The sequence below is a fragment of the Thrips palmi genome, unplaced genomic scaffold, assembly GCF_012932325.1.
Source record: "Thrips palmi isolate BJ-2018 unplaced genomic scaffold, TpBJ-2018v1 HiC_scaffold_19, whole genome shotgun sequence".
In the NCBI taxonomy this organism is placed as follows: Eukaryota; Metazoa; Arthropoda; class Insecta; order Thysanoptera; family Thripidae; genus Thrips; species Thrips palmi.
The window spans coordinates 6,646,295-6,666,884 of NW_023144628.1; the positions used below are offsets into that span (position 1 = coordinate 6,646,295).

Consider the following 20,590-nt stretch of genomic DNA (forward strand, 5'->3'; position numbering starts at 1 on the left):
GCAGAGGCCGGCCCGTCCGCGACCTGGCGGGCCTCATCCGCAAGGCGGCGCACCGCCTCATCCGCAGCATCGGCGACGAGCTGCGGGACTTCGCCGAGGGCGCCGGACCACCTGCAGGTGAGATCGGTAAACAAACGAAACCGTTGTTGCGGCCCCAAGGAGAAGTAAACGAAAAAAAAAACAACCACCTAAAAACCACCGCGGTTCGGAAAGAGGGGGTCATTAGAGTTATGCCCGCCGTGATGGATCGCTTCTGATCCATATTGCATGCGGCGTGGGCGGCGGGGCTGGCTGAAGGGGGGGCCTTGATGCTGGCTGGAGCTGAAGGAGGGGAAGGGGAGGGAGGATCGGCATTGTTGCTCTCCCGCAATCGAGTTATTCCATGTAACGCTGTAACGCGCCTCCTCCCGAAAACTTTTGCTCCCTGTCTCGCTCGCTGCGTTGCCACGCGCGGCGCGGCGCTGTCTCTCCGCGCGAGGCGGAAGGAAGGAAGGAGAGGGGGAGAGGGAGAAAGGGGAGGGGGAGAAAGGGGGGAAGGTATTGGTTGTAAGCTGTAAGAATGGATCGCGACTCACCCGTTCCGCTTGCCAGCCGTTAATAATGGTGTTAGCGAGGAGAGCGATTGTTCCTCAAACAGCGTTCGTCTTCGCTCTGCACAGTGGATTTGCCAGAAGACCGGTGGAGGCGGCCAAAATTCTACCAGACTCGTTTTGAGCTCCGGAGTAACTAAACAGGACTCGAACCGAACGTGTGACCCCAGCAATGGATTCCCCGTTCGGAAAGAAATCCATTGGTGGGGTCACACGTTCGCTTCGAGTCCCACCTAGCGACTCTGGAGCTCAAAACGCGTTTAGAGTTTTTGCCGCCGCCACCGGTCTTCTGGCTCACTGTGCCCCCCTTGCCCCCCTCGCACCCAAGTGGTTGCTGCAGGCCGGCGCAAGAAGAACGACGCCTGGCCGATGCTGGGCGCGGGGCTCATCATGGGCGGCACACTGCTCACCATCGGGCTGGGCGCGCTGGCCGCCATGTCCGGCAAGGCGCTCATGTCCGCCATGCTGGCGCTCGGCATGTCCCTCATGTCGGCGTTCCGCGGGCCGCCGCGCCGCTGCCGCCGCAGTGACAACAACGGCTGCAACAACGGCGACGGCAACGACAACTACGAGATCATCGCCAGGCCCGTCATCACGCACGGCCACACGCACTCCGCCGTGCTGCACCACGACCCCGCCTACCCCTCGGCCGGATACCCCGGCTACGTGCGCAGCCTCGTGCAGGTGGGTCTCCTCGGCCTCGGCCGGTCCACGCCACGCTCAGGGTCAGCTGGTGGACAGTTCATGTTTATGCACGTTGTTTCGTAGTCAGTCGCAACATATCGACTGTCTTATTTTCTTGTTTCAAAAATTTTGTGTACGATATCCTTGCTTTGCAACTTGTGACTTGATTTGTGAATCACTTGACCCCGCCTCTCCAGTTCGTGTCCCGTTTCACAGCCTGCTTTGCCTTTTCCCACAGCCGGACCAGATCCAGACCATCCAGGCTCCGGCCACCACCACCGTGGACGTGACGGACTTCGCCCGGAGCGGCGCCACGCGCCTCGGCGCGCCGTCAACCTCGCCGGACTCGGACGGTGAGGCAACGCGAACCCGGGCCTCGGCGTGGTCTTCGTCGTCGAGGTCCCCGTCGCACAGTGGTTCAGAAACAGAAAAAGCTGTGCAAAAGAGATTGGTTGCAGGCCGTATAAGATATTGGTGTGAAACCTTCATCCTGGGGGTTTTTGGGGTCGCCGAATTCATTCCTGAAGTTATTTTGAACCATTGACGTAACGCTTAGTCACTAGCGTTACTTTTTTATTTTATTTTATTTTTTTTTGGGGGGGGGGACTGTATGTGTACTGTACTTGTACATTTTCGGGGTCGCTGAATCTATCCCTGATGTTACTTTGGACCATAGCCTAACGTTTAATTACTAGCGTTACTTAGTTTTAATTTCAGTTTTGAACGCTGTGTTTATTCCTTTGCTTCTACGTTTTTTGGGGTCGCTGAATTTATTTTTGATTTTATTTCAAATCGTGGACGTGCCCCTTTCATACAGGTATAACGTGTATTTGTGCATCACCTTGTCTTTCATTATTTTTGGAAAAGGTTTAAGATATTACTAAAAGAGACATCAGTTACTATTATCCATTTAATGTCGGCTATCGGCGCGTTTTGAGGCCGGATATGCAGGTATATGCAAAAACGGTGAAGTGCGCTCGAAAGCTGACATGATTAGCTTTAATATGAGCCCAAGATCTCCAGGTTCCAACAGGTTCCACAAAAGTTACAGGCAAATCTTTATGAAAAGTTGTCGAAAAAACAGTGATTTGCATTGACACAAAAGAAAGGGATTTAACACGGAACGGAATGAGTGAGCGCAAATCTGAAGGCACTGTTGAAAAGAGGAGAGTTTGGACTACCTAGCTGAATGTTTAGATTTTAACCAGCCTGTCATGTTCGTCAAGGAGCGGCCGCCAAAAGAGCGGAACACTTCGCCCGCTCCACTCGCTTCGCGTGCGTAGCGCCGAAGCGGAAACGGGCTCGCCTGTCCTGGCGAGTGCGTGGGGTACCAGTGCAAAACAAACTCGGCTTTGGGCCCTCCTGACATCCCTCTTACCCATTGCAAAGTCGTTTTCGACAAATCGCAAAGTTGAAAAAAGGACTTTTGCACAGCATTTTCCGTTTCTGAACCACTGTGCGTCGACGAGGTCTTCTTCGTCGAGGTCGTCTTTGTCGAGGTCCCCGTCGATGAGGTCCCCGTCGACGAGGTTCCCGTTGACGAGCTCTTCATTGTCGACGAGGTCTTCTTCATAGAGGACCGACCCGTCGGGGGTACCATCGAGGTGCCCGTCGACGACCCGAAATTTAAACATCCGCTGTCTTTCCCGCGCAGTGTTTTTGCTCCCGCGGGCTCACCTGGGCGCGGGCACTACAACCTGAGGCTTGCGTTGCAGAGTCCGGCGGCTGGCTGGGAGGCGTGGTGGGCATGCGGGGCCCCCACCAGTCCCCGTCCCACCAGCCCACGCCCCACCAGGGCTCCACGGCCCCCGGCGGCGGCGACAGCGTTTTGAGCCTCACCCTGGGGACGTGGGGCCAGCAGCACGGCCAGCACGGTGCGGCCAAGCACCGGCCCGCGGCCGGCACACGCGGCCGGGCGGACTCGGCCAGCAACGTGGCCAGCACGGCCTCCTGGGAGTCGACGCCCTCGCCCTCTTCCTCTCCCTCGGCGGACGGGGCCGACGGGGCGGACGGAACGGGCGGAGCGCCGCAGACTTGGACGTCGCAGCATCGCCAATACCCATAGCGGCCGATGTGATTGTACGGGGCGGGGCCGCGTCTCATGGGACGCTGTAGACACATCGCTCTGTCTCTCTCGCACCTCAACGGGACGCCCCGTGAGTGCGAGAGAGACGGAGCGACGGAAACGACTCTCGGAATGAGGCTGCGGCGCGCCGGGCCGACACCGGACCGGGCGGGGAACTCAACTCCCAGACTTGACGACGCCGCAAACAGGCCCCGACTGGCGGCCGGCCGCCGCAGCCAAGCGCCAGCGCCGCCTCGCCACGCCTCGCCACGCCTCGCCTCGCCCCCTTGGGCCTGGGCCTGCGCCCCCCACGACTTGCAAACTGACCGCATCGGAGCCGACACGTCTGCGACCTGACCCGACTGGACAATGCCACGACCAACATTCCACTGCAGACGGACGGACGGACAGACAGACAGGCAGACAGACAGACGAATGGACTGAAGGACGGACGGACGGCCGGAGCGGGCAACTGACTCATAGACAGACACGAGACGGACAAGAGACGGAACGATACGGACGGAAGGACTACACGGACATCAAATTATATCCTCTCGTCAACCGACTGTATTAATTTTCATTATAAGTCAATGTCACACTATTTATTTTAGTCTGCCGTGTAATCTTAGTTATTTAATTTTAAAAATAAAACAATATTTATTTCACCGGTCTTCTGGCAAATCCACTGTGCGCCACCGCTCCCTGTTCCTTCCCTACACACACCATTCGCTGGCCGACAGTAACTCTGCGCTGCTCAGCGCCGCCACTGTATGCCGACGCGTATTTCTCCAGAGACTCTCCTTTCCCCCGGACGACACTTACTTGAATGCGCGCGCGCCAGTGTGCTGGTGTTGTGTGGGGGCACCTGCCTGCGCCGTTTGTGGTGTGTGTGTGTGTGCGCGCGCGCGCCACTAGGTACTCCGTACTTTTGCCCGCGCTGCACCGTCTTCGCTTCGCCCTCCTTCATCCCAATCGTGCAAGGCAAGGGCACCGTAAAAACCAGCCTTCTGCACCGGAAGTGAGAAGAACAAAGAAGTGCGAGCCAGAAAATGGATAGATCTGTATCCGGTTGTCCGTCCGCCCCGCGTTCGCTCGTGGATCTGTCATTTTCTAGTTCACTTTTTCGTTGCTTTTTGCTACTTCCGGTGCCGAGAAAGCAGACCAGTGTCCAGCGTTTCGCTTTCGAGAGCATCGTCGGCCTTTCACTACACGAACACCAGCAACTATTGTATAAGAAAAGTAGATAAAATGAAATGTCACTCCGTGCAACAATCCTACCTTGTTGGAATGACCATCTATAATAAATACTGGAGATCGTGACATCGTGGATATAGAGCACCGTGGAGATCCGTTTGTCGCTCTATCTCTCTTGCACGCTTAGAGAGAGCCCCATGAGTGCGACAGAGACAGAGTGACGGCACTGCTCCTCCTGAATCACCCGGCAGCAGTGGGAGCGCCTGCGAGACTCGGGGTAGGCAACGCGGTGGGCACGGGCGCCGGGCGGGCTTGCCTATCCTCCCTTCTGCGGGCGCTACAGGTCTGCAGCGAGAGAGAGAGAGAGAGAGAGAGAGAGAGAGAGAGAGAGAGAGAGAGAGAGAGAGAGAGAGAGAGAGAGAGAGAGAGAGAGAGAGAAGGAGAGAGAGAGCTTTGGGCTTTCAGTGTCGCGCCCCTGGCAGCGGGCTTCCGCCCCACTGTTGCTCTGCCGCCGTACGACTTCGTTTATCTCCAACTTGTATTAATAAAGAACGGGCCGTGTGCGGAAAGCAAAAGGAAGTTTGTATCTTCCCCACGCGCCGCCGCCACCGCCACCGTCGTTCCGCCCCGCCGACCGGCCGAGCCGAGCAGCGGCAAAGAAATAACACTCATATTTCTCTCGCGCATCATTGGCCGGCCGAGCGTTGCGCGCGCTCCCCTCTCCCTCCCCTCCCTCCCTCCCCCTCCCCTCCCCTCCCCTCCCTTCCCCCTCCCCCTCACTCCCCTCTGACCGCTCGCCCTTCACTTCGGCTGCAAGACTGGTGTCGCAAAGGGAAAGTAACGGTTCGGCTTTGCGAGCGCAGCGCGCGGCGCCACCACTGCAGACTGATTCCGAGAGTCGTTTGTCGTCGCTCTGTCCCTCTCGCACCCCTACGAGACTCCCCATGAGTGCGAGGGAGACAGAGCGGCGAACACGAGTCCCGGAATCAGTCTCCACTGCGGGTCCGTGCCCGGGGTTCAATCTGCCTGAGTTTACCGTGGATCACGGCCGCGCCGTCCCGCGCCGCCGTCGCGGTGCAAGCGGATTGGGGGGCAAAGCGGAAAACGTGCCTCGTTGTGTTGTGTGGATTTGCGGCGCGGGGCGGGGAACGCCAAAGTGCAGGAAAAGTGCAAAAAGCGTTTCTGCAGGAAGCGCGCAAAGGCGGCAAAATGCATAGTAATCCGCTTTGGATGCCAAGCTTGGCGTGGCGTGGCTTGGCGTGGCACCGGGGATCCACTCCAGGCTTTAGGGGTGCTTGGGGGCGCTGCGGTGCGACCCGGCGGCCCCTGCTGGCAGCGCCTGGCACCCGGAACCGGGACCCGGCACCGTATTCCGCACCCTGCCGCCTGATATGGAGGAACGACAAGAGCGAGCTGCCGGGGTCGTCGGGCGGCCCGGACCCACAATTTAGCCAATCGCACTGTCGGTGTCCGGTGCGCCGGGGTAGCCGGTCCACAGTGGGCCAGAAGACCGGTGGAGGTGGTCAAAAATCCCGGACGCGTTTCGAGCTTCAGAGGAGCTCACACGACAGCGCGCGATTTGTACGTTATCGCGCACATTTTGACAGGAATTCGCGCTTTGGCCGTACACCGCGTCCCTCCACCACATTACGAAATCCCTTCCCGGAACCACACGAGATGGACGCCAGATTCCAGGCCCGTTCCACGCGGAATCCCGTGTTGCGTGATGTGAGATATTTAGACTTTGGGTGCGCCGCTCTCGGCCGCTCTGGTGAACGCTGGTGAGCGCTGGTGAGCGCTGGTGAGCGAATCGGGGCGAGTTCTGGCGGCCTGTCACGCTCACGCCGACGGCACGCCGGGCCCGTTAGCGGCAGACTCGCCGACTCCAGTGGCCAAACACCGCGCACTCAAGCAAAAACAAAAACGAAAACCGAAACAGAAACAAAAACAGAAAAGCCTAGCCGCCGCCGCCGCTTTCTCGTCATTACGAAAAGCAGGCCTTTCTCAAAGTTGCCGAGTTTAATGCGTCCTTTGTTGGCGACACTTTTAATTACCCTGAATTGCGGGGAAGCGCGTGGCGCGCCGCGATGGCGCGGAAACAGTACAGCAGATGTGGCTAAAGTCAGTGAAAACCTCACCCTAGTGTTTTCCGCGTTTGGAGGCGCAGAGGTGAGGTGAGAGAGGGAAAAGCACTGCAAAAAGGGTTGCCATCGTCACGAGGCGTCTGGAAGGCCTGGAGGCGGCTGGAGGCAGCGCTTCCACACCCCTGGAATAATACGCCCCCCCGTTTCGGCTTCTGGGTCATCCGGGACGCCATGCCAAAGTGCGGCCTCATTCCAAACGTCTAAAGAAGAGAAAGAAAATAAAAAATAGTTTTAAAATTGGTGTATGCTGTGGTATGCGGCGAAGCAGGCTCGCTCCGTTAGGAACACGCTGGTAATAAAGGGCGAAGGAATGGAGAGGGATTGCCCACATGAGGGCGCGTTACCCCCGCACTGCTGGCCGGCACCGCCTTGGAGTGGCCGCCCCGTCCCCCTCCTTATTCGAGGCGGGGGAAAGTATATCCTGGAAATGACGTCATCAAGCTGCAAGTGTCATTTCCCTGCTCTCCCTCGCTCTCTCTCACTTTTCCTTCTCTGTTTTTCGCCTGCTGTTTTCTTTCTGCGTGTGTCAATGCCACGCACGGCTCGGTCTACCCCTTCTTCGACTTAGTGGAGTGACTCGTGGAGTGACTGGTGGAGTGACTCGTGGAGTGACTTGGTGGAGTGACTCGTGGAGTGACTCTGGTGGAGTGACTCGTGGAGTGACTCGTGGAGTGACTCGTGGAGTGACTTGGTGGAGTGACTCGTGGAGTGACCTGTGGAGTGACTCGTGGAGTGACTCTGGTGGAGTGACTCGTGGAGTGACCTGTGGAGTGACTCGTGGAGTGACGGGCCTGTGAGTGACGGGAGGACTGAGAGTGACCGGATGACCTCTGACGGCGTCGTTCTCTGCGGGCGGAGGCGGCGCCTGTGGAGTGCCGGGAGTGCCGGAGTGTCGGAGTGGGACGCTTGGGTGCTCTGGGTGCCCTGCTGCGCAAACGGACGTGCCATGAGAATGGTCAGAGATGACGGCGCCGCCTGCGGGCGGAGGCGGCGTCGTACAGGCGCAAGCGATTATGGGACGCTTGACCGGCTGTGTTGTGACTTGGAGTGCTGAGGAGGAGTGGGAGCGTGCAGGCGTCGCGGCTCAGCGAATGGCACGCACCCGGGCTTTGTGCTGATGAGAGCATGTCCTGGAATGGGTCATTATGCGAGGATGTCGCGCTGCCGCCTTGATCGGTGGCCGCCTCGCAGGGATGGACCCTGGCCTCGTACTACGGCGGCAGGATTTCGGGATTGACCGAGCAGTTTAACGATTTGACCTTGGTTTGACCTTGAGGACGCCCGACGTGGTGAGTGTCCAAGGCGTCCGCCTTAATTCAGTCAGCAACTGAGTCAAACTCACGAGCCGGTTCCACGAACGTAGTTTCTGTGACTGATTGATGAAAACAGTCCTGCAGGATAGTTTGGGCGGAAACCGAGGCAGCGCAACCCGATGACCGCAACAGATCGGAACGGCGGCTCCAAGTAGTTTGCAGTTCGCGGCCTTGTCACGCCCCTCTAGGGCGGCGGCGTCAATGGGCTGCAGCTGGCAGGTCGGGGCGGGGGGCGGGGCGGGCGGGCGGGCGGGGCGGGGCGGGCGGGGCGGGCGGCGGGGCGGGGCGGGGCGGGGCGGGGCGGGCGGGCGGGGCGGGGCGGGGCGGGGCGGGGCGGGGCCCAACGCAACCGGATTAGAGCCATGCGCGTCGACGCGCGACTCCCACAGCGCGACGCGCGGACCAACAAACTGATTCCAAGAGACGCTTTCGTCGCCGTCTCTCCCGCACCCATACGGGACGCCCCATGAGTGCGAGAGAGACAGCGCGACGGAAACGCCTCTCGGAACCAGTCTGCAGGCCGGACTTAATTTGATTTGTCCGTCCGCTGCTCGCCAGTGGCGGCGGGGCGCGCGGAGCGGCGTGTGTGCGCCTCTGGGGGCGTGGCGGTGGTCCTCGCAGTCGCCGTCCTTGGCGGCAAGTGCAGCGTGCCAGCAGACCGATTCCCAGAGTCGTTTTCGTCGCTCTGTCTCTCTCGCACCCATGAGAACGCCCCATGAATGCGAGAGAGAGAGCGACGAAAACGACTCTCGGAATCAGTCTGCAGGGGGAGGCGGGAAGGACCGCCTTCTTCTAGCATTATCGCGATTAGCCCTCGTCATTATTTTGCTCTCATTTACGGAGCGGCGGGGTGGGGTGGGGGTGGGGGGCAGCGCGGGGAGGAACCTAAGGGAAAAAGGGGATTCCGGGAAGGGAGGCGGCAGTGGTGTGGGAAGTTTTAAGGGGCTTGGGGGTTCCTCCCATTTCGTTTAATTAGGTATGTCCCCCCATCCCCTCTCCCCTACCGAACCTCCTCCCAAGTCGCGTGCGTCGGACCGGGGGGCGTCCACGCGACAAATAGCGGGAAAACGATTACTTGAGTCGAGGCGCCGCGACGTCGCTTGCCCGCGAATGATAACCGCGGGGGGGTGCGCACAGTGTGCGCGCCGTGGCGGTTCTTTGTGGCGCCGCGCCGCTTATTTCTCGGATTGCCGCGGATTGCTTTCCGTCGAGCAAAGCTGAGCCAAGCGGAGCCAAGCGGAGCGGAGCCGTTTTTCTGCGGGAGAAATATTGCGGGGTAATTACTGTTTCGAGGAGAGGAAGGGTCCAAAAACCGCAGACCGGGGAGAAAAATATAGCTGAGCACAGAATCATATTTGTTGAGGTTCCCGAGCAGTTTAAAAAAAAAATTCTTGCATTCATCAATTTTAAATTTGAGAACGGCCGCTGCTGTCGACGGTTGGGGTGGAAGGGAGTTCAGTGCATCAGGTTTTCACTTGCCCTCTGCCAAAGTGATGAGAAATTCCTGATGCCATTTATATCTGCGTGAGTTTCCAGGGAACGCCGTGTCCGGCCGGACAAGGAATTCGCTTCGCCGTCTTCAGCGCTCCGACAAATTATAATGATTTCCTCGCAAACTGGCGGAGCGTCGCTTCTCGACGCTAGGCTTCTTTGAAAACTCTGGACCCTGGATACCATTTCACGGATTGGGTTACTCTTCTTCTTCTTTTTTGCAACTAACTTCCGGTACCAGGTCTTTCCGGCCGCCGGAAACTGTTCTGGCCGTACCCAGTTCCGACGCAGAGGGTGGCCGGCTCACAGTGGCCCGGAAGGCCGGTGGAGGCAGCCAAAGCCACTGAGCCATGGGGGCGCGAGAGAGACAGCAGAGCGGCGGCCGGCCGGGCGACGAAACGCTGATCAAAATCAGCCTTCAGCCCGCGTGGCGCTGAGACCTTTTGTTGTTGGAGAACGCCCAGCCCAGTTCCATTTGAGTGTCGCGCCGCCCCGCAGGCTGCCTCTCTGTATTCACTTACTCGCGTCTAACGACCCCCTTTAACCCCCGTCCACCCCCTCGAGGGGCCCTCCCCCTCGACCAGACAAAAGTTTTGAGCTGACTTGCTCATCCGTTCATTAGGCAGGCCGGCTGAGGCACGGTAAAAGTGCTGCCTTGAAATCCAAGGGGATGGCTCGGTTTTATTTTGCCTAGGGGCCTGAGCGAATTTTCAAAGCTGCCCAAATCGGCATAACTTCACAGAAATGGATCCGCCTCGACAAGAAAAACAAATAAAAATTGTCAACAGATGTCATTTGGTGTAGGGAAATGAAAAAGGCATGGAGCTTCAAAAGGGTTCAAATGGCCAAAACGACAAAGTCCTTATGAAGCCCGGTGACTCTTTCATTTCCGATCCAAACCTGCACTCAGTGTACCAAGTTTGGAACAAAACATTAACTTACGCCTTCGTTTAACCAGTGAAGAAAGTACAGTACTCACCTCTGCTGCTGTGCGTATGGGCTACCAAGATGGCGGCCTGTCCGAATGGGCTATCTATACTACTGTGCGGTTACACTCGGCACTTTGGGTCCCCTTCATACTCCTGCTGGGGTTTGCCCGGCACGCAAAGTTGAGTTTGCCGAGTGGCGGTGTTACGCAGAATGTGAACGCCCTCAGTGTAAGGGGTCGAATGATCCTGGGTATCGCGGCGCGGCGCGGCCCATGGCGTCCCCGCCCACGGCGCCCATGGCCCATTCAGGCGGCGAACAAAAGGGGCGGCTTGAAAGCGGCGACCAAACGTGCCACTCTCCGTGTTGGCAGGTCCGCGACCGAGTCGGTGACCCAGTGGGAGACCCAGCCCGCGACCCTGCCCGCGGCCCAGGCCGCGATGGCCGGCGCGGCGATGGAGCCCGACGACTTCCGGCTGCTCAACCTGAGCCACTTCAACCTGACCATGGACGACCTGCAGCTGGCGCTCAACCTGAGCGCGCAGGCCGAGATGGCGGACTGCTACTGCCCGGCCGCGGTGAGTACGGGGCGAACCCGAGGGGTGAGTTTGAGTTTTCAGCGTAGAGTTTTCACCTGAGTTTTCAGCGCAGAGGGGGACACTGCGAAAGATACGCCGCGATCGCCATAGCCACAACAACGGTCTTCGCCGCGAAAAGCGACACCCGTCGTCGGAAATACATCAGTTCGCCTGTTTGCCGGACGCCAGCGTGGAGTGCGTCCCGCCAGTCCAGCGCGTCGCGTTGGACGACGTGGACGACAGGCGCAGTGTTTGCCACCCTGTCCGAGTTCACTGGCCCGCAAGGTTGCCAACCTCTGCCATTCAGCTGTGTATCTCCAGCGGCATATCGCCGCAGTTGGACCTCGGAACGGCGCAGCATGGACGAAGGACGAAAACGCGGACGACGCGTAACTTGATAGGCTTGGTGGGAAGGGGACGTCGGGGTGGAGGCCCTGCTGGCCCTGCTTCGGGGTCACAGACCGTCACAGGCCGTCACAGACAAATAACGAGGCCACACTTCAACGATCTCTGATGCCCCTCTCGCCGACAAATTAATAAAACGATTGGCGCCTCCGCGAGGGACGAACATCCTTCCAAAGAAATGGAGAGGGGCTTACGGCGTGTGGCTTCAGACGCAGCGGGGCGCCCGGCCCGGCGAGCGAACCCCCGTCCCTCGGTCTGTTTCGCTTCGAAACAAGGAAGATCTGGAACATTGGAAATGTTCGTTGGTTTGGACAGAAGTAATTTCGGACAGTTATTTACCCCCGTCGACTGGTGGTACCCGATGAAACCGCCATTTGTGGCCGACCAATAACACGCAACGCGGCACTTACTGGGCCAGAAAATGGTCGCGGCGCACTGTTTTATAGGTTCGCCACGCGGGTGCCGCGGATGCGCAATGACATTGCCGCCGCCCTTGGGGACGGGTAGGGGACGCGCACCCCGTCGCCTGGGCCAGGCCAGGCCAGCGCGCTGGGCGGCCAACCCGCGCATGAAGGATGGCTGCCGAGGGCCCCTGGAGGCGGGGCGGGGCGGGCCAACGAGCACCCCGATGACGGCGACGGCGACACTCGTGCATGGCGGCCTTGTGGGGCAAGGTCGGCGCATCCAGGGCGGGGCTGGTTGCGCCGCCGCGGCGCTGCGATTCGTGAAAAGTGACATGTTTATGTCGAGCGGGGCGGATAAGCCGACTGCATTTCAATCGCGGGGCCGGGCAGCGCAGCGCGGCGCTCGAAGTCTTGTGTTTTTCTTGGCGGGAGCCACAGTCACGTCGCGCGACGTCGTGCCACGCCACGCTGCCACGCCTCGCCACGCCGTGGCGTGTGAGAAGTTTTTGGCAGCCGGCGTCCCGGAAGGCACGGCCGGGCAGGGCCTGCATTCTTCCCGGAGCACTCTCCGCTCCCCCTCCGGCCGGAGGGGTGGCGTCCGCGAACCGAAAAACGCACCCCCAGCGGTTGCCGCCTCCGTCGCTCTGCCGACTGGCTCCGAGAGTCTTCGCTCTGTCTCTCTCGCTATCATGGTGCTCCCCACATAGGTGCGAGAGAGACAGAGCGACGAAAACGCCCTCGGAATGTTGGTGGGCGGCGGTGGCGGCGCGCCATCTTCGCACGCGGCCTCCTTCCCGGCGCGCTGCTGGTTGACTTAGCGCCTCCCCTTGGCGTGGCGCTTGGCGTGTCGCGCGGCGTGGCGCCTCTCCTCCGCCAGCCACGCCGCGCGGTTTGTTTGCAAATGAAGCGTGTCAAGGCGAGCGCCGCCGACGCCGCCGACGCCGCCAACGGCGACAAAATGCCCCTAAATTATCACCCCGTGGAGCGAGGGCCCCGAGGCGACCCGCAGAGAAATTGAAACCGTCTGCCGCGAGCCACGGCGCGTCTGTGTCTTAATCCCCACAGTGTGTGGGCGGGCACTGGGAAATTCAAGTCAGGGAGGGAAAGAAAATGGTTGTTTTGAAGCAATTTTGAAAATGGCCTCATTTACTGGGCTGGTCATCGAATCATTCATTGGCGCCGACGGTCGACAGGTGAGCGACATCTCCATGGCGTACCGGCGCTACCACGGCTACGTGTCGCTGGTGGTGTGCGCCTTCGGCATCCTGTCCAACGCCATCAACCTGGCCGTGCTGACGCGGCCCTCCATGGCCACGTCGCCGGTCAACCGGCTGCTGACGGGGCTGGCCATGGCCGACGTGGCCGTCATGGTGGAGTACGCGCCCTTCGCCGTGTTCCTGTACCTGGTGCCGCCGCGCGCGCACTCCTCCGAGCTGGGCGCCACCCTGCTGCTCTGGCACATGCACTACTCGCAGCTCCTGCACACCGCCTCCATCTGCCTCACGCTCGCCCTGGCCGCCTGGAGGTACATCTCCGTCAGGTGAGTCGCAACCGAACGTGTGGCCGGGTGAGTCGGCCTAAAAACTCCACAGCGCTGCAGGCGCTAAAAATATGGTGTAAGATTTTAAGAGTGCTGTGCGGTGTGTGTCTCGTGCAGGGATACAACCACAACGATATACCTATTATTTCATTTGTCTTTCGGTCACTTCACGGAGACCCTTCGATTCCAGCCACACCCACTCCTCTCACTGCCTGCTTGTGTACTGGTTTATGGGGGTCGGAGAGAGAGAGAGAGAGAGAGAGAGAGAGAGAGAGAGAGAGAGAGAGAGAGAGAGAGAGAGAGAGAGGGGGGGGAGGAGGAGAGAAATGGGGAGGGTAGCTGGGTTGTGGAGGACTGAGTACTCCCAAGGTGAGGTACTACGGGACGTCACGCGCAGATGCACGCCTGTCAACCGACTTCCAATTGTTCTGTCGTCGTCGTCGGGGTAGGGGTGTGGGATGTCCCAGTCGCCCCGCTTCTTCCGTCTGGCTGTCTCCCAGTCCGTCCAAACATGGCACTCCGTGCTTGGCCGTACTGGCCCACCAAATGCGTGCTACCGGCTGGCTGGCCGTCTCAGCGGCTCTAGTGTTGGAGGGGCTTTTCCGGGCGTCAGGGGGCAGAAATAGCGCGACGGCCGCTGTTCCGGCACTGCGAGTTGGGAAGGGGGCACCCAGTTCGGTGCAGCCCGCGTCGCAGCGCTGCGCCGGCCTCGGCGCCTCGACCACCGCCACTGCTTCCAGGGCAATCAGTGCGAGGCCAAGGGCTCTCTGCCGCTCCTCGCAAACGGGGTACACGCAAAGAAAAAAAGTATTCACCCTCCGAGTGTCCTCTAAGCCCCTCCCCCACCCCCATTCGTCACAACCGCCGCAGCGTTAGGGAAATCAGCCCCGACGGCCCCAAAGGCCCGAACGGCCCGAAGGCGAAAGCATGTCCTTCGACCCGCGCGCGGGGATCCGAACGTGAATCTGAAAGTAAATCTAAAATTAAATCTCACCACGTGCGGCCGGTCGGCGTGCCGTTTGGAGCATATTTGTTTTGTTATCAATCCGCGGGAGTCGTTGGCTACCCCTCCTCGGCCTCTGACGGTGTGGTGGTGGTGGTGCCCGCAGGTTCCCCGCGCACGCGCCCAAGCTGTGCACGGACGCGCGCTGCTGGTGGGCGCTGCTGCTCTCGCTGCTGGCGCCGCTGCCGCTGTGCGCGCCGTCGCTGCTCGTCTTCTCGGTGCGCCGGAGCAGCCGCGCGGGCGAGGACGGCCGCACCGCGTACCACGTCGACCTCAGCGACCACGCGCGCCGCCACAACCAGCTGCTCTACGAGAGCAACCTCTGGCTGCACGCCGTGGTCGTCAAGATCCTGCCCTGCATCATCCTCACCATCATCAGGTCAATGGGGCTTATTGCATGCTCCTGGAGACCCATTTGGTGGGGGAGGGGGTCTCCAGAGATCAAACAAAATTCAATTTAAAATATCTAAGGAGTATGATTATAAAATCTTACAACAGCATCTTGTAAAGCACTTGGGGGGATTGAATAAAAATTTTAGATTTCCAACGGGTTATATTTAAAAATTGTATGGTCCTCGGCGCAACAAGATATTAAGTTGTTTCGACTGAGCATTTCTGCACGTGAGTTGCTCGAATTTTCTCCACGTGTCTCCGTACCGTCGGTACCTTTTCGCCCAGTGCCCCGCCCACGTCCTGCCAGCACTGCCGCACCTCGCCACGTGCCGAGTGCAGAGGTTCCCGGAGGTTCCCGGAGGTTCCCGGAGGTTCCCGGAGGCTGGAGCCAGTTGACTTTCCGGCGAGGCCAGAAGGCAAAGCAAGGGCAGCAAGGTGACAGCCACGCCTCTCCTTATTTGGGTCGCAGGCGAAATGCAAATTCCACCTCATTCACGGCAAGGGGCGTGGCGGCGCTGAGGCACTCTTTGCCGACTGTCAGGAGTATCACTCGAGTGAACGAGATAGCAGGCAGCCTGGCAAGGCAGGCAGGCGGACAGTAGAGTCCCATACAGTGTAGGACGGTAGAGAGCAGACAGGTGCGTCAAAAGCCGGCACGGCGGAACATATTCACCCGCGACATTTTTACCCTTTCTTCATCCAACGCCCCTAGCCCGCGAAAGGTGGTAACCAACCAGCCGAAAAAAAAAAAAAAATGAAGAAGAGACCACAAAAAAAGAGGCTCATAACAACCTCGGATATTTTTTTCCGCCGCATATTTCCTGCGCGTTGCTAAACGGTCCCCCCGGGGAAGTATTCATTGCGGGTGATGGCCGCGTCAGGGATCCGGAGTCACACAAGGGAGGTCCCGGCCCGGCCCAGCCCGGCCGGGGTAGGGGTCGCTTTCGCCAGCGTCTTTTCATCCCCGACTGCCCTGGCGTGCCATCACGCCAACGCCTGCTCGAAAAATTGCCGGGCATTTTCAAAACTCGCGTTATTTATCACGTGCCAGGGCAGCAGCTACATTTGATTAGTTCTTTTGTCTCTTTTTTTTGCGGGTCCATGTGAATGATTGCCCTTTGGTCTGCTGGGCGGCTGTCGCCCATGATGGTTGTTGAAGGAAACCCATATCGTTGTATAAAATCAAGACTTAAACCATTGTGTTTTTTTTTTCAGGAGTGTTTGCGTATTAAGAAAACTGTCACCAGCAAACGAACAAAACAAAGACCAACACAAAGTGTGGGACAAAAACGAAGCATTTTTTCCTGTCTCTTTTTTCTGTCTTTTTTTTAAAAAGAGAGCTGAGCCGAGCGCCTAGAGCGTGGCGTGGGGCAGCTCCTTCCGCGCAGGCTTTTCCTCTTTCCTGTTCACTCTGTTAATTCGGAGCGCTTCTCGGAGCGCGGCTCTTTAAAATTCCGAGCGCGGACGGAACTGCGCCAAAGTTGAAGCGTCATTAACATGGCGGGCCATGCGTGGCGCGCGACATCATGCATCCGCAGCACTGCCCTCGACATGCAGGGAAGTGCTGCGGATGCATGTGGGCAACTACCCGACCAAGTCTCTAGTTGGAGAACTGCCCTGGTGGGCTGAAAATCCAATAAAAGTGTGTCATTGCACCTTAAATTTCCAGTGTGACAAAACTAATAGTAACGCTAGATTTAACGCTTTTGAGGGCAGGAGTACGCCAAGCTGTAGTTTCACCCGAGCAGTCCATTCGAGTCCTCATTCTCAGGTCTCAGCTCCAAACGGAGAGCTAGACGGTGAACGGACGGAAAAGGCATGTGTCGCGTGGGGAAGGAAATCCCTCGGAGATACACTGTTACGTCCGGTGACAAGCGAGTTATGTCCGGCGGACTACGACTAGCAGGCCAACTCCGAGAGCCGCTTCCGTCGCCCTGTCTCGCTCACTCTCACGGGGCGTCGCGTACAGGTGCGAGGGAGACAGGGCGACGGAAGCGGCCAGCTGGCTCGGCGCGTTAGGCGCGCGGATTAATCACTGCTGTGTGTCGACAGTATCTCGCTGATGAACGCCCTGTACACGGCCAAGCAGCGCAAGAAGAAGCTGAGCGGGCAGCAGGCGCAGGCCTTGGCCCCGGCCTCGGCCAAGCCCGCCAAGCAGCAGGTGCAGCCCAGCGCGCGCCGCTCCAGGGCCGAGAAGCGCGCCGACCGCACCACGCGCATGCTGCTCGCCGTGCTGTTCCTCTTCCTGGCCACCGAGGTGCCGCAGGTAAGCCGGCAGGAAGCCTTCCTGCGCCCTGTAAGCAAGGGGGGAGGAGGAGGAGGAGGAGGAGGGGAGGAGGAGGAATCCGTCCGTCAAGTGGCGTCGTAGCCTCTGCTCGTCCGTCAAAATAAAAACAACACCGCTGGGAAAATCGAAAAAAAAGACGCGTCACAACAAGCGGACCGTGTGAGAGCGAACGCCCACGACTAGCCTCGTTCCAGCGACCCCCGCAAAGGACACCCCTTCCCCCTCCCACGCAACCACCTTGCCGGCGAGGAAGCCGAACCCTTTACGGAATTCGCGCCACCGGCCGTGCTGTCCATCCCGTCTGTCTGTCCGTCTGTCCGGCCGGCCGCGCCGTCCGTCCATAACGTGGCCGTCGTCGCGCCGGCTCGGCCCGGCCCGGCCTGACAGGCGCCTTGTTTTATATGCGTCCGGCGGTGCCTTGGGCGGTGCACGGCGCTATGCAGAGGCACGCTGCGCCCGGATGCCGCGGAGATGGACGGCGAGGACGGGGAGGACGAGCAGGACGAGCACACGCTCAAAACCTTACCAAGTATTCAGAGCATAGTACAAACTAATTTTTGTCACACGAAGTTCGTAAATCACCAAGTATTTTCTTTGTAAGCTTATGTATGCTCAATATACTTTGTTATAACAAGTCAGGCCAAAAATTGTTTCCAAGATTTTCAGAGTGCAGAACGAATAAGACGAGCAAGACGAGAAAGCAAAAGGGAGAAGTAAAAAGTCCTTGGACCCCACAGAAATTACTCTTTGTTAGAACAATCACTGGTGTCCCTTCTGTCGCACGCGGGGACAAGGTAAGACCTGGCATGAAAGGAGAGGAGAGGAGAGAGAGAGAGAGAGAGAGAGAGAGAGAGAGAGAGAGAGAGAGAGAGAGAGAGAGAGAGAGAGAGAGAGAGACGAACCGGCATGATTTATTAGTGGCCCAGACGCCGCTTCGCCGCTTATTCCTGGTGACTGGAGACTGGAGGGCGGGCGAGGATGTGAAGATGGAGTTCCCGATAATCTCTGTCTTCCTGTCCCGACAGCCGAACGCGCCCGAACGCGCGCGAACACTGCTCGCCCGATCGGGGTGCCGGGCTCGGCTCCAATAGGACACGGCATTTTTTGATTGCGGGCCCCCTTTCCTTCCCTTCCCTTTCCTCGATCGCTCCCCGTCCCACGCCGCCCCGTCACATTCCTCTCCAACCTGCCAATAAGAATGGCTCCACCGTGCATGAAACATGGCCGCGGAAAAAGAGGACCAAAAACGCGGTGGCGTTGGTGGCGATCGGGATGAAGTGTATCCACTGTATCCGCTGTTTCCACTTCTTCTTCCACTTCATCCAACTGTTTTTACTATACACTTCACTATCCACTTTGCTTCCACCACCCACTTGTTTCCACTAACCCCCGTTTCCACTATCCCCTGTCCACTGTAGTGTATCCAACTGAGTTCAGGTGTGGCGCCCCCTCCCACTCGCGGCCCGCGGCTCGGCTGACCCACGTCCCGCCGATATTGCACAACTTTGCCCCTTGACTTTGCCGCGTCCGACCGGGCCGACCCGCCGGCTGTCTCTGCCACATCAGCGGCCCCTAGTTTATGCCAGGCCATTGATTTGCGGGCAGCCGTTTCGTCGCTCTCTCTCCCTCCCTCTCGCCGCCACCGGGACGCCCCGTGAGTGCGACAGAGGCAGAAGCTGCTCCTCTGGCCGAGCCGCGCCCGCCGCACAATGGCAGTTCCAGAGTTCCAGCGAATGAAAAGCGATCGGCTATCGGGTAGCAGCCCCACTTTGGTGTGAATCAACAGCTGCGGGCAGTGACGAGCCCCCCTCTCTTTCCCCTTTTCTCCCCCCTCCCCCCTCCGCCGACTCCACAGGTCGTTCCGGCATTCCGGGCCGCGGCTCGGCCGGCTCGGCCTCGGCCGGAGGGCAGGTGGCCTTGGGGGAGAGCCGGCCGAGACAAAGCGAAGCGGAGGCCCAGCCGCGCCGAGGGCAGCCGAGGGCCTGAGTCGCGATGATGTGTGTCTTGCCGAGCGTTGCCGCTGCCCGCTCTCTGTCTCTCTCGCGCTCATGGAGTGTGCCGTCAGGGTGCGAGGGAGAGGGAGAGACAGAGCGAAAAGCGGAACCGCGCGACGGCTGCAGGAGTCGCGATGATGTTTGCCCAGCGCAGCCGTCATGGTGGCCATTCACTCGTGATCGCCCAGTATTGCAGCACCCATCACGGCGGGTGTCGTTGCCGCCGTTTCGCAGCGTGTCCAGAGACACGGCCTCGGACGACACGGCTATGGCGGCGTGGATTTCCCCGCCACCACACCGCTACTGCCGCTACACCGCGAATATCGGCGGCCGGCGTTGCTTTCGGATCAAGAGCTTCGCCTCTCATAGGAACAACAGAGCCGGCGGGATCCGGTGGCGGAAACCAATTCGACGTCTCTCTCGCACTCTCACACTCGTCGTGTAGAGTCCTAGATCCTTTATCCTGGCGCTCCCCAGGGCTCCCCAGGGCTGCCCAGGGCTGCCCCCTGTGGGCCCTGTGGCCTTCGGAAAAGGACTGTGACGACTTCTCTTCGAGAAATTGAAAAGGCCGCAAACTGTCCGCTCGGCCCGAGAGAACAGAGCAGAGGACCGTGGTCACGGTCCCGCACCTCAGAAAAAAAGAAAAAAGATTTCTGATTGAGATTTGGTCCGATTGATACCGTTCTCTTCCGGAATCGGAGCATTGCCGGATTTTCAGCAGCCACTGTAAAAACAATCCGATACGTTACCGTCACCGATCTGGCGTGAGGTCAGGCAAGCCCGCAGCACCGGCGCGCGGCGCGCCAGATCGGTTTAGCAGTCTTTGCGGTGTATACCCGCCTTGTGCCGCAGCGGCCAGCTGCAGGCACTACATCAAGCTGTCCTAGACGAGAAGCCTAGGCCTAGCAACGCCTAGCCACGCCTAGAGCCACGCCTAGCCACGCGCCACCGTATGCGCTGTGCCGTTTGATGGTATTTGTGTTTGACGGCTTGCCCGCTTGTAAGTGGAGCAGACGCGTGGTGGCTCTATTGACCAGAATTCCCCCCCCCCCCTCTCTCTCTCTCCTTCGGCACCTGCCCATGCCAACCGCGTAGTCAAACACGCAGAATAATTTAAAGTTAGGTGGCGAGCGCGTGGAGCCAGGGTTCTCGCGCGTTGGAAGTCGGCGCGGCAACGTACTGAAGCGTGTTTCGGAAGGGGGAGCTCTCGCCGCGCCCGACTGGGATGTGTCGCGTCCGTGTCGTGGCTGTGGGCAGGGAGAAGAGCACTGGCACACAGTCTGTCAGCAGCAAGTAACCAATTTTCTTCCTTTTTTTTCCTCTCAAAATTTATTCTGTTCAAATGGCTTAACTTTTTCTTGGGGTGACTGAAATAAGCTTGGACGACATTTGACCAATTTAAAACTGAAGCCGAAAAAAACTTTTTGGAAAAAGGCAAACTTTATATATTTTCATTTTGTCCCCCTCTTCAGCTGGCTCCCATTTTCCAGTGTGCTCTCATGAAACGACGCCGACTTCTTAAGGCTTTGCGCTCACTGTCTCCCATCTTACCACCCCTTCGCACCCCCCCCCCTCCTC

General features: G+C 59.0%; 2 protein-coding genes across 2 annotated transcripts in view; both read left to right on the forward strand.

Moving 5' to 3' along the window:
- The window catches only part of LOC117646282 (sex peptide receptor-like), a 34,321-nt gene that overhangs the window by 11,149 nt on the left and 2,582 nt on the right, over window positions 1-20,590 (forward strand). Inside the window, exons 2-5 of the mRNA XM_034387125.1 lie at window positions 10,782-10,986; window positions 12,989-13,335; window positions 14,445-14,717; window positions 16,784-16,997. Of these exons, the coding sequence (XP_034243016.1) occupies window positions 10,849-10,986; window positions 12,989-13,335; window positions 14,445-14,717; window positions 16,784-16,997 (972 nt within the window). The 5' untranslated portion in view covers window positions 10,782-10,848. The remainder of the gene's footprint in view (window positions 1-10,781; window positions 10,987-12,988; window positions 13,336-14,444; window positions 14,718-16,783; window positions 16,998-20,590) is intronic.
- Window positions 960-1,818, forward strand: LOC117646281. Its single transcript, XM_034387124.1, has 2 exons — window positions 960-1,274; window positions 1,513-1,818. Exons 1-2 carry the CDS (start codon window positions 960-962, stop codon window positions 1,816-1,818), a joined length of 621 nt encoding a protein of 206 aa, XP_034243015.1.